Here is an 11,772-nt window from a genome sequence, read left to right on the forward strand (position 1 = left end):
CATTTAGGAAATGCTGATCAGGGCAAGGGTACGTTCTAAGCAGGACTGGGGAAAAAAGGAATGTGACCCCTATGAGGAGTCACAGGTTTGCAGAGGGACACAAGTCATATTCCAGCAATGTGGTGGTGACTGCCCTTGGATGTGCTCACCCTGTTGTCTGTTCATGCAATCATATATATATATATATATATATATATATATATATATACACACACACACACACACACATATATATATAATAGCAATCTTAGTGTAAAGACACTTGTAAGGTCAAGAACCCTAATTTCCAATAACTTCTTGCTGCTTTTAATATTCCTGGGGAGGTTTACAAGTTGGGAAGAAGGAGGGCATTACATTGTCGCCCCCCATACAGCGGCTTACTATATTAATCTTCTTCTATCCATCTTTTAGTTTCCTCCTCGGATAGAAATTGTCTACTCCCTGTTTTTATAAGACCACGGTTGCCTTATTAGCTACCTTTATCATCACTTCAAAGGGCGGAGTGACTGAGACACCAAAACAAAAACATCGCATACCAACTGGAAGGAAGCACTTAGTAAAATTTTGTTGAATGAATGAGTAAAATAAAGACACAAATACGAATGTTTCCCCATGGCGGTGGAGTGGAAATGTTACAGCACCATCTCTGGCACCAGGATCTCCCACTAGCACCTCGACCTCCCGCCCACATAGAGACGCGTAGTGAGACTGAAGATGCTCTCAGGCTCGGCCTTGAGCCGAGCGTTGAGAGCTGGTTGGCCCGGTTGCCATGGCACCGCCTTGTGCCCCACCCTCTCTCGCCCCCACACACCCCCTCGGCAGTCAGGGTTTGGCAGCCGGTCACGTGCCACACAGCGTAACCACACCTCCGCTTCTCAGCGCAAAGTAAAGGGGTCACGTGGGATAGCAACAGGTCACGTGGCCGCACAGGTCCCGCCCTCTTCCCCCACCACACCCCTCCCATCAAAGCGGCCCCGGTCGCCGAGTGCGCATGGGTGGAGGTCACGTGTCCAGAACGTCCGCCGTCGGCCCCGCCTCCCGGGTTTCCGCGCGCCTCTCTGGCAGCTGGTCACATGGTGAGGGTGGGGGTGAGGGGGCCTCTCTAGCTCGCGGCCTGTGTCTATGGTCTGGCCCGAAGCGTCCAGCTGCCCGGGACCGATCCCCGGTGTATGGCGCCGCAGGAACCGGCTCCCGGGCCCAGATAAAGGGCCACCTCCGCAGCTCTTGGCCGAGCGTAAGGTGAGTGCAACCCTTTCCAGAAGCGGGGGGCCAGTCCCCACGAGCACTAGCACCCTCCAGCTCCCCACGCGTGCGCGTCGCTGGCTGAGTATGGAAGGTGGCCCAATGGCGGGAAGTGGGGCCTTTGTGGTCGCGGGCGAGGGTGTGATTTCAGAGAGTGAAGCGCAGACTGTTCCATGCAAGCCCTGTGCACTGTGATCTTCTTTGTGCCGGGCGCAATGGTCCTCCGAAAGAAAAGAAAGCATTCTTTTCTTCCTCCAGGACAAAACGTGGCTGGAAGAGGGTTTGTTGGAAGTCTTTGTGTTACCTAAGGCGCGCGGGCCCTGGATGTGTGGAGGGTGGGATGCTGGTGATAATGTTGGTGAGGTCTTGTGCAGGAGTTTCTTTGTTACTGCCGGGTCATCTCCTCCTAACTGTGAGAGAGAGTTTGGTATTAGAAGCCTCTGTGATTGTAGATCCCCTGCTCCGAGAATGGCTACCACTCGATATGAACCCGTGGCTGAAATTGGTGTCGGTGCCTATGGGACGGTGTACAAAGCCCGAGATCCCCACAGTGGCCACTTTGTGGCTCTCAAGAGTGTGAGAGTTCCTAATGGAGGAGCAGCTGGAGGGGGCCTTCCCGTCAGCACAGTTCGTGAGGTGGCCTTGTTAAGGAGGCTGGAGGCCTTTGAACATCCCAATGTTGTACGGTGAGAAGGTTGGATTGGGAGTGGGGCGGAGAGGACAATAGGACCCGTTAGTCAGGAGTGGGACCCTAGAACGCCAGAGGCCATGTTGAAACAAAGGGGATGGCCAGCTCCTGACCATTTGTTCTTCTCAGGCTGATGGATGTCTGTGCTACTTCCCGAACTGATCGGGACATCAAGGTCACCTTAGTGTTTGAGCATATAGACCAGGACCTACGGACATACCTGGACAAAGCACCTCCGCCGGGCTTGCCTGTTGAGACCATTAAGGTGAGTGGAGGGGTGGGTGGAGGTGGATTGATATGTGCAGTAGAACTTGTTGGGATTTTGGACACAGTGATACATAGTTTCCACAGTTCTCTGCTTCTTTCTTCAAAACCAGGATCTGATGCGCCAGTTTCTAAGCGGCCTAGATTTCCTTCATGCAAACTGCATTGTTCATCGGGACCTGAAGCCAGAGAACATTCTAGTGACAAGTAATGGGACAGTTAAGCTGGCCGACTTTGGCCTAGCCAGAATCTACAGCTACCAGATGGCCCTCACGCCTGTGGTCAGTAAAAGACAGTAGCCGGAATACGTTGGGATTGGGGGTAGGGCTTGGTGGTTTCCCATAGCGACTAAGGAGTCTTGTACTTGAAGTTTTCAGAGCCAAACAGTTGTTGTTTACGAGGACAACACTCATTTATTTCTCCTATTCTCTTTAGGTTGTTACGCTCTGGTACCGGGCTCCTGAAGTTCTTCTGCAGTCTACATATGCAACGCCTGTGGATATGTGGAGTGTTGGCTGTATCTTCGCAGAGATGTTTCGCCGGAAGTATGGACTAGAAACATTTGTTTTGTTTGCCATGGGACAGGGTTTTTCTGTGTAGCGCTGGCTATCCTGAAACCAGACCAGGCAGGCCTTGAACTCTTGCCTCTGCCTCCAGAGCGCGGGAATTAAAGGCATGTACCACCACTGCCTGGCTGGGACTTGAAACTCTTAAGCTACCTTCAGTTCCACAGATCTTTTGCTGCTCTCTCACGGTGCTAGAGGTTGGAATCAGGACTCACGTACACTCAGCCATGCCTCTATACCACTAAACTAAACACTCTGCCCCAGGTCTTTTACAGACTTATCTATTCTTGATCATTCTTGTGCATGTACAGTGCAGGACACCCAACCTGGGGTTTCCATAGGCATGGTCCCCTGCCATCCAGCCATAGTCCCAGCCTACCCAGTTCATACCGACCACCTTGCCTAGAAAAGAAACCACGTGGGCAAATCTGAAATGCCCTGGATTTAGTAACTTCCTGTTCCTTAGCTCCACACTCTAGTTTGGTCCACTTAACGGTTACTCCGGTTTTTGAAAGAATGTACTTTGACTATCTTTCTACCTTAGGCCTCTCTTCTGTGGGAACTCTGAGGCCGACCAGCTGGGCAAAATCTTTGAGTAAGTGTCCACTAAGGAAGAGGAAGGGAACATAGCAGCTGGCTGGGAAGGGCCCCTCCTGACAGTTGTCCTGTCCCTACAGTCTCATTGGATTGCCTCCAGAAGACGACTGGCCTCGAGAGGTCTCTCTTCCTCGAGGAGCCTTTTCCCCCAGAGGACCTCGGCCAGTGCAGTCAGTGGTGCCGGAGATGGAGGAATCTGGAGCGCAGTTGCTGCTGGTACTGGGCCTGAGCAGGGATTGGGTTAAGACAAGACACGGCGTGGCCTGGGGAGCTGGCTCAGTGGGTAGAGCTCCTTTGCATAAGTACTGAGGACCTGAGTTCAAATCCCCAGAATCCACGTAGAAGTCAGGTGCTTCTGTAGTGCCACTCTTGTGGCGAGATGGACAGATCCCCTGGTAAGACAGCAGTGCTGGACTTTGTAAAAGATGGAGGGCAACGACCGGCAGCCCAGACTGCTGAGCTCCACACGTAAACACCGGCTTGTGCGTGCCCACATTTCCACACATGAGCTTGTGCACACAAAGACAAAACAGAACCTTAGGGGCCCTGGAGCTAAGATTTGGCTATGTACACTCTGCAAATGGTCAGCCAGAGGAGGATAAAGGAGGCTATTCAGCTGCGTTGGGTGGGCATCAGCTCATCAGCTGTTCTCTGACCTTTGCCTCTCCCCTTAGGAAATGCTGACCTTTAACCCACTTAAGCGAATCTCTGCCTTCCGAGCCCTGCAGCACTCTTACCTGCACAAGGAGGAAAGTGACCCGGAGTGAGGAGAGGGGCTGCCTTTTCCAGTTTCCGGATGCTCGGTGGAAAGAACCTTGCTGAAGTGGCAGCCTCTGCCTTCCCCTGAGGCTATGGAGAGTCCTCCGGTTTTTTACAGAGAATATTTTAAGCCTTAAATGACATTTCCCCACCTCTCCTTATGAGGTTTACCCCACCCCCCCCCTCCTGTTTCTCTACACTAAAGGGCAGGCATTATCTGTCTTCTTCCCTCCCTGATTTATATTGGGATCTTTTTTATACAGGAAAACAAAACAAGACAAAGAAGTATGGTCTTCATTTTTCTTTAATGTTTTTCTGATTGGCATTGCCACTGGGAGATTTGAAAAAGAAAAAAACCACATGAAACAAGTTCCCTGCAAGGACCTAGGCAGGCAGTCCAGCTCTTTGGCTGACAAGATCGGAGAGGATCTTTCAAATCCTTTCTTTGAATATTCGGTCAAAATGGCTTTAGTTTAAGTCCACTGGTCCTGTGAGATTGTAGGTGAGGCTGGGATGACAGACTGGTAGAAATACTTGCCCACACTTGTGAGGCCTTGGGTTATAACTGGTTTTCCCTTGGTGTTCTGATTTTGTTCTTGAAGGGAAGGAAAACAGTTATGAAAGGCTCCCATCAGCCACCTGTGCTTCTAGGAGTGCTAGACCCTCCTAGGCAGAGAAATGGAGTCCTCTCCCCCTCCATAATATTCCCATCAAAATACATAGACATAAATAAATGTAGCCATCACTTGATTAGTTCTTAGGAGTGAGGTAAGGGACCTTTTTTTCTCTAAAACAAAAACCCCTGTTGGGGGTGGCCACCCTAGGTTTCCAAGAATTTAAAAAGCCAGGAGAAGGCAAGGCCAAGTCAGAAGAATCACGAGGCTGGCTGTGTGTGGTGACGCCTGCAATACTGGCAGGAGGCTGAGGCAGGAGAATGCGGAGTTCAAGGCCCTCCATGGCTAGAGCTGGGTAGAAACCAGCCGAGGCTGCAAAGATCCTGTCTGGGAGATCAAATCTCATAGAAAGGCACTAGGGTTGGCTCGAGGGTCTTTTTGATTCCGGAATCTCATTGCTAGCCAAACACCGAGGATCTGCAGGAGAGGGAGAGAAGGCGGGTTGTTTCTGATCATGGGGTTGAAGGTTCACTCACACGTGTGTGCATGAGGGAACATCATTACCTCTGTGAAACTGAAGAAGAGCCCAACACCTCCTAGGATCTTGAGAGCTTTGTCTGAATGTTTAAGGAATGTCTCCCCACACATCTGGCATGGAGAGCTCCTAGTTTTGCACAGCTGGGGACAAAAAGAGAATGCAAAGCTGCTCACTTGCCACATCCCAACAGCTGCAGTCAATGTCCCATAAATGACAACTCCTTCAACTTACTGCACTGCAGGAAGCATCATCGTGTAGGTGCAGGGTTGTAAGGTTAAACAAACCACAGCAGTCAAAACTTCTCTCCAGTTCATGCCTGGTATTGTTGCTCAAGACCCACCACGAAGCATTGATGACATCTGCCTAGAGCACCCAGGCATAGGAACATTAGTCTCCCTGCATCCTGCTCAGTTCAAGAGCTATTTCCCTGCTCCTGTAAGGGCAATCCCACAGAAACCACTGCGCGGCATGGTGCAGCACGCACAGTCCTTGGTAATGTCAAGTGTCTTTCTCAGGTTCTCTGCATCTTGGGGGAAATAATCACATATGTCAGGGAGCAGACACCTGTGGGAGCAGTGGGTCTGAGCAGGACAGGATGAGGGGGTCAGACTAAGGTTTAAAGGTGGGGAAAGCAAGCAAGTACTGAAAGGGCTTACCCTTACCTGTGTGTTTCTGTTAATAGCCAGACATGAGCAAGAGATTCCAAACTGGAAGATGAAGACCAAACCCAGGATGATCATATACTGAGAGGAAGTTATGGCAAAAGAATCTGGTTTCCATTTAAAATACCTCATTCAGGGAGAGACAGGCAGACAAACCTGTATGGAGGCCAGTCTAGCGTGAGTTCCAAGCTAGGACTACCACACAGCATGATCCCGGTTTTTGTCTTTAAAATCTCACCACTGTAATTCTAACTGCAATGTAGCAGGCAAGGGGGCAGAGTTCAAGGCCCTTCTCTGTTCCCAAAACTGCACCTTTATCAAGTTGGGGGTGGGAGGGATCATCAACTTCTGGGGATTACAGAATGAGAACAAAGAGACATGTCTGAGGTCCCCTGCCCAGGAAAAACCTGCTCAGCCCCCAATCCCAATCACTTAGGTCAGGATACAAAGAAAAGCAGCACTTGATGGTGGTTCACGGCACCCACCAGTCCAGCCACTGCAATGAGGAGAAGGAAGACTCCCACAGCAATGACTCCTCCAATGATGTGAATGCTGGACACCACACCGAGGCCCTTGCCCCAGGCAGCTACGCCAATGAGCAATAAGCCCACAAGCTGCAAGAAATAGAAAGAATACACTTTGTCCAGCCTGATATGGTGTCTCAGACCTGAAACCGAGGCATTGCCAAGTTCCAGGCTAGTCTGTGCTAGCTCACTACACAGTGAGACCCTGTCATCGCCAAAGAATTCTACCATGCATCACAGCCCAAGGCTATTACGGGGACGTGGACTTAACAAGGTAAGTGCTTGAGGTGTGCAGTCGGTACTATTCATCTCTAGGCGCCCTTCCCAAGTAACTGGGAGTAGCTGGGAGAGAGTAGGGCAAGGTACTCAAGATACAAATGGAAACCTTGGCGTTGTCCAGCATCTCTATTTTGAGAAGAAACTGGAGCAGAAGTGAAGACTGGAACTATAGGCCCGCAGTCTTCAATTCACCTCTGCCCACCACCAAACAAGCCCCCCATCACCGGAAGTCTCTCCTCTTCCACGGAAGTAGCCAGGAATTCCCTCTTCGCCGGAAGTTTCTGGGAAGCTTCCCAGAACCCCCAGTACACCCATCTCCACTCCGGAAGTCCCCTAGAAACTCCCCCATTCTTTCCGCCCCGGAGCTTTCCCCATTTCCAAAACCTCACCATATAAACCACGTTGAGAGCGCATAGCGCATTCTTGGAACAGGCAAATCCGCCGCAAGCCATCTCCCCAGATCTGGGAACCCGACTGGTCCCAAGACTTGTGGGGAGGGTACTGAGGACCGTCTTGTAGGAATCCTACAGCGTCTATCGCTTTAAATCCAAGCCAGCCAAACCAATTCTCTGCGCCTGCACCGTCCCACCCCTGCCTCTGGATTGGCGAAACTCGTGGCTAATCCAGGACATCCAGGACTTCAATGCCAATCATTCTGCATTACGTCACCAGCCCGCCTCTCAGTCTTTCCCTTAGTTTTTTCATTGGACGAAACTTAAAAAGAAAAGAAAAGAAACTGAGGCCAGGGTTTCTAGACTGTGTTTTAGGGACCAGAGACTGGATTCCCGAGCACGGAGTTTCGAGACTAGGAACCCAGGAAGATACTCAGGTGAACAGAAAAACGGGAGCTCGTAGAGGTGGGAGGAAGAGGCTCTGCACCTCTAAAGATTACCCTTCCCCGCCGATTTCCCGATGATCTCACGATGATGCCATCGTTTTGTTGTTAGTGCGTCATACTCTGGAACAGCAAGAGGAGCCAAATGAACTGTGTAGCCCAGCTAGGAAGGATCCAAGTCAGGCATAGCAATAGCGGGCAAATCCTCATGCATGTGTTAAATGCGTTTACTAGTACTCATGTTCCGTTCTGCACTCCTTTCTCTGCAGTGTGAACACGCCAGAAATTCAGGTGGAGACAGTGACTTGAGGCTGGTGCATTCCTGTTCGTGACAAAACCACAGGCACAGACGCTGGTGTTCTCTATACCTTTAGAACACAAATGTGCCTGATTCAGGGCTGGCACATGGCACAGTGGGGGCGAGTCTGGAATATGAATAAATAGAGTCTCCGTACTCTTTAAAATGTACTTATTTTTGTTTTATGTGCATTGGCGGTTTTGCCTGCATGTATGTCTGTGTGAGGGTGTTGTATTCAGGAATTGGAGTTACAAACAGTTGTGAGCTGCCATGTGGGTGCTGGGAATTGAACCCAGGTCCTCTGGAAGAAGAGCCAGTGCTCTTAGTCTCTGAGCCATCTATCCAGTCCCGAGGTTTCATACTTTTCACTCCAGAGGGGGAATAGTGGATGGCCGGTCGATAACGTTATTGCATAAGCGTTTGGACATAGTGCCCTTTGAGTGGAGTGACAAAGGACACAGCCTTTCTCTTCCTCCTGGGTAAAGAAGCAGCCTTGGTGGGAATGAAACCAAAAAATGCTCCCATCAACTCCACTCAGTGATGTGAGTCTGTGTGTGCTCACATCCTGTGACTGCCGACAGCCAGTTTGTGCTGAAGTCAAACTGCACGGGTTTTAGCTTTATGACTTACCATCTGTATGGGCCAGGCACTTAAACCCCCTGTATCTCCTTCTTCATCTGCAAAAGGGGGATAGATGGCCAAGCACCTACCCCTAACAATACTTCCCTAACAAATCTGGATCGTCGTGAGGACTGAAGGAGTTAGGATATGAGATGCCAGTACCGAGCAGCACTCAAGTATTGCCGTTTAGTCTATTTTTATGGAGTGCAGTAAATAATCCAAACACAACCCCTTTATCTCCAAATAAAAACATTCAAAGTTATCCTTCATATATCACCCTCAAGAAGATACTCTTGAGGGTCTAGAGTGGGCTCCAAGGCTAAGAGCACTTGAGTTCAGTTTCCAGCACCCAAGTGGTGGCTCATACCCTTCCAGAGCTCCAGCTCCACGGACCCAATACCTTCCTCCCAGCTAGAGAGGCATCAGGCACGCACATGGCACAATACACACATGTAGGCAAAGCACTGACAGAAAATACATTTTTAAAGATTTAAAGATTTTTATTTATTTGATGTTTCTGAATGCTCTATCTGCATGCACACCTGCCTGTCAGAAGAGGGCATCAGATTCCAATATAGATGGTTGTGAGCCACCATGTGGTTGCTGGAGATTGAACTCAGGACCTCTGGAAGAGCAGCCAGTGCTCTTAACCTCTGAGCCATCTCTCCAGCCCAAAACAAAATAAATTTTAAATAAACTAAATACCGACCAGGCAATGGCGTCATAGGCCTTCAGTCCCAGTACTCTAAAGGCAGAGGTAGTGTGGTTTTGAGACCAGCTTAGTCTACCGAGTGTGTTCCAGGACAGCCAGGGCTGCACAAAGAAATCTTGTCTCAAAAAACCAAATAAAAATAAGGTAGATACTTCTAAAATAGTTTTTAAAAGAAGATATGTATAAGAAAATAATTTGGTACCTCCAGTTTGGATGAAACAAAATACTCAGGCCATGGCTCAGTGGCTGAAGTGCCTGCTTTGTAGCTCGAGGGCCAGAGGTCAGATCCCACAGTGTACACAAGAGCCAAGTAGGTATGGCTGCTGCCTGTGACTCTCTAGCAGGCACTGAGGGTGGAGACAGGGGGTCTTCACTGCAAGTTGGCTAGCTAGTTTAGCCTGTTAGCAAGCTCTGGGCTTGCTGAGAGACTCTGCCTCAATAAATAAGTTGGAAAGCAAGCAAGGAAGGCAAGCAATATCACCTTTGAACTAATCCACACAAAGGCACACACGTACGTGCCCACCCATGCACACATCCTGTGAATGGTAGTTTTAAGTGTCTTGCCACAGTTCAGAATCACTTGGGAAGAGGGTCTCCGTGAAGGAGACCTTGCCTATAGTGGGTTGGGTTGTGGACCTGTCTTAATTAATTGATATGGGAAGAACCAGTCCAATGTGGGTGGCCCCACTCCCTAGGCAGGAAGTCACTTGAAGTTCCTGACTTGACTACAACTGAGAATTGTAAGCTGAAACAAATCCTTCTTGACTAAGTTGGGTTTTTTTGACAGAGTACTGTATCACAGTAAGAGAGATGAAGCCAGAGCACCTGGGAACACACATGCCTGTGGACACCATGCACACATACACATGCCAAAAATAATACTAACTGGGCCAAACTACCCATTACCCATGACCCCAAACTTGCTTGTCTCCGTTTTCTCCTTCAATTACTCATTCTTCTTCTACTTCAGGTCATGAATCAAGGGCAGAACAATGATACAGAGTTATGAGCTGGCAAGTGCCTCACTTGTGTGTGTATCAGATCGAAAGTATAATTAGATCTTTGTTCACCTGCTATGGACCTTTCTGAGCAATGGTTTCCATTTCTGCATAAGAGTGACAAACTATCCTGTCCTACCCTTTGGGCTTGTCGTGGATATATATGAAAGTATGTTGTAAATGATTAAATGTTACACACATGCTAATTACTGTGATAGAAACTGAACCTGGAGCACATAGTTTTATTGGGTTATAGGTTATTTTCTCCCCTATAACCCATTCCCCCCTCAGGTCTTTTAAACAGGAGATGGTTATAGTTAGAGGCAGACTAAGGGAAGTCTTTAGAAATACAGGAGAACACAGGAAATACAGGGACAAAAATCGGAGCAGAGACTGAAGGAAAGGCCATGCAGAGACTGCCCCACCTGGGGATCCATACCATATGCAGCCACCAAACCCAGTCACTATTGCTGACGCCAAGAAATGCTTGCTGACAGGAGCCTGATATGGATGCCCAGAGAGGCTCTGCCAGAGCCCTACTGATACAGATGAGAATGCTTGCAGCTAACCATAGGACTGAGTACAGGGACCCCAATGGAGGAGTTAGAGAAAGGACTGAAGGAGCTGAAGGGGTTTGCAACCCCATAGGAAGAACAACAATATCAACCAACCAGACCCCCAGAGCTCCCAGGGACTAAACCACCATCCCAAGAATACACATGGAGGGACCCATGGTTCCAACCACATATGTAGCAGAGGATGGCATTGTCTGGCATCAAAAGGAGGAGAAGCCCTTGATCCTGTGAGGCTTGTTTCCCTGGTGTAGGGGAATGCCAGGATGATGAGGTGGGAGTGGGTGGATGGGAGGGGGAGCATTTTTTTTTTCTTGGAGCTGAGGACCGAACCCTGGGCCTTGTGCTTGCTAGGCAAGTGCTCTACCACTGAGCTAAATCCCCAACCGGAGTGGGAGCATCTTAATACAAGCAGGGGAGCCAGGAATAGGAGAGGGGGGAACCAGGAAAGGGGATAACATCTGAAATGGAAATACATAAAATCTCCAAATAAATAAATAAATAAATAAATAAATAGCTGAAAAAAACAAAATAAAGAAAAGGAAAAAGAAAAAGAAATGTGTAGAGAGACAGGTAACTGGAGCCTAAACTCTTGATGCTTAGAACTGTGAGCCCTAGGTTTAATGGCTAAGCTATTTCTCTAGCACATGCAGGCCTCTGTGGAGACGGACCAAGTACTTGTGGATTTCTGTGTTTTTCTAAGACAAATTTGCGAATAGCCAAGAGTACGGATCCTACCTGAAATTCTACTGGCCACATTCTCCCAGAACCCACACCCATCTTAATTAGCTGCCTCCCACTGAGGTCTCGGCACACTCATTAAGGTTGCTCCACTCACCTGACTGAGCAGTCATAACCGCGGCCTCCTGTCAGCTGTCAGAGCTGAAGGGTCAACGCTAGAGGGGGCAGGAGGTGTAAGAGGTAGTACCGTGTGGGTTGTGGGTTTGAAGCTCACCAGTCAGGAAGTGAGGCCGACAGACGGAAGGGCGGGCAGGGTTGAGGA

General features: G+C 49.2%; 2 protein-coding genes and 1 long non-coding RNA gene across 4 annotated transcripts; 2 read left to right on the forward strand and 1 right to left on the reverse strand.

The window, feature by feature from the left end:
* The first annotated feature begins 629 nt into the window (after positions 1-629).
* On the forward strand, positions 630-4,411 carry Cdk4 (cyclin dependent kinase 4). 2 transcript variants are annotated; one of them, XM_032913514.1, is made up of 8 exons: positions 630-1,239; positions 1,695-1,928; positions 2,060-2,195; positions 2,308-2,475; positions 2,630-2,739; positions 3,305-3,355; positions 3,438-3,573; positions 4,032-4,411. In XM_032913514.1, exons 1-8 carry the CDS (start codon positions 992-994, stop codon positions 4,122-4,124), a joined length of 1,176 nt encoding a protein of 391 aa, XP_032769405.1. In that variant the 5' UTR covers positions 630-991; the 3' UTR covers positions 4,125-4,411. The 2 variants fall into 2 exon arrangements, with proteins under 2 accessions (XP_032769405.1, XP_032769413.1); XM_032913522.1 differs by lacking the exon at positions 1,695-1,928.
* On the reverse strand, positions 4,403-7,294 carry Tspan31 (tetraspanin 31). The gene is made up of 6 exons (XM_032913536.1): positions 7,123-7,294; positions 6,377-6,544; positions 5,931-6,011; positions 5,500-5,631; positions 5,295-5,408; positions 4,403-5,207 (listed from the first exon to the last, which is right to left on the reverse strand). The coding sequence occupies exons 1-6, from the start codon at positions 7,183-7,185 to the stop codon at positions 5,133-5,135; spliced, it is 633 nt and encodes a 210-aa protein (XP_032769427.1). The 5' UTR covers positions 7,186-7,294; the 3' UTR covers positions 4,403-5,132.
* Positions 6,538-8,036, forward strand: LOC116909827. Its single transcript, XR_004389102.1, has 2 exons — positions 6,538-7,562; positions 7,838-8,036. It is a non-coding gene; the product is annotated as an uncharacterized LOC116909827 (long non-coding RNA).
* Positions 8,037-11,772: the final 3,736 nt, after the last annotated feature.

The sequence above is a fragment of the Rattus rattus genome, chromosome 1 (genome assembly GCF_011064425.1).
Source record: "Rattus rattus isolate New Zealand chromosome 1, Rrattus_CSIRO_v1, whole genome shotgun sequence".
Classification (NCBI taxonomy): domain Eukaryota; kingdom Metazoa; phylum Chordata; class Mammalia; order Rodentia; family Muridae; genus Rattus; species Rattus rattus.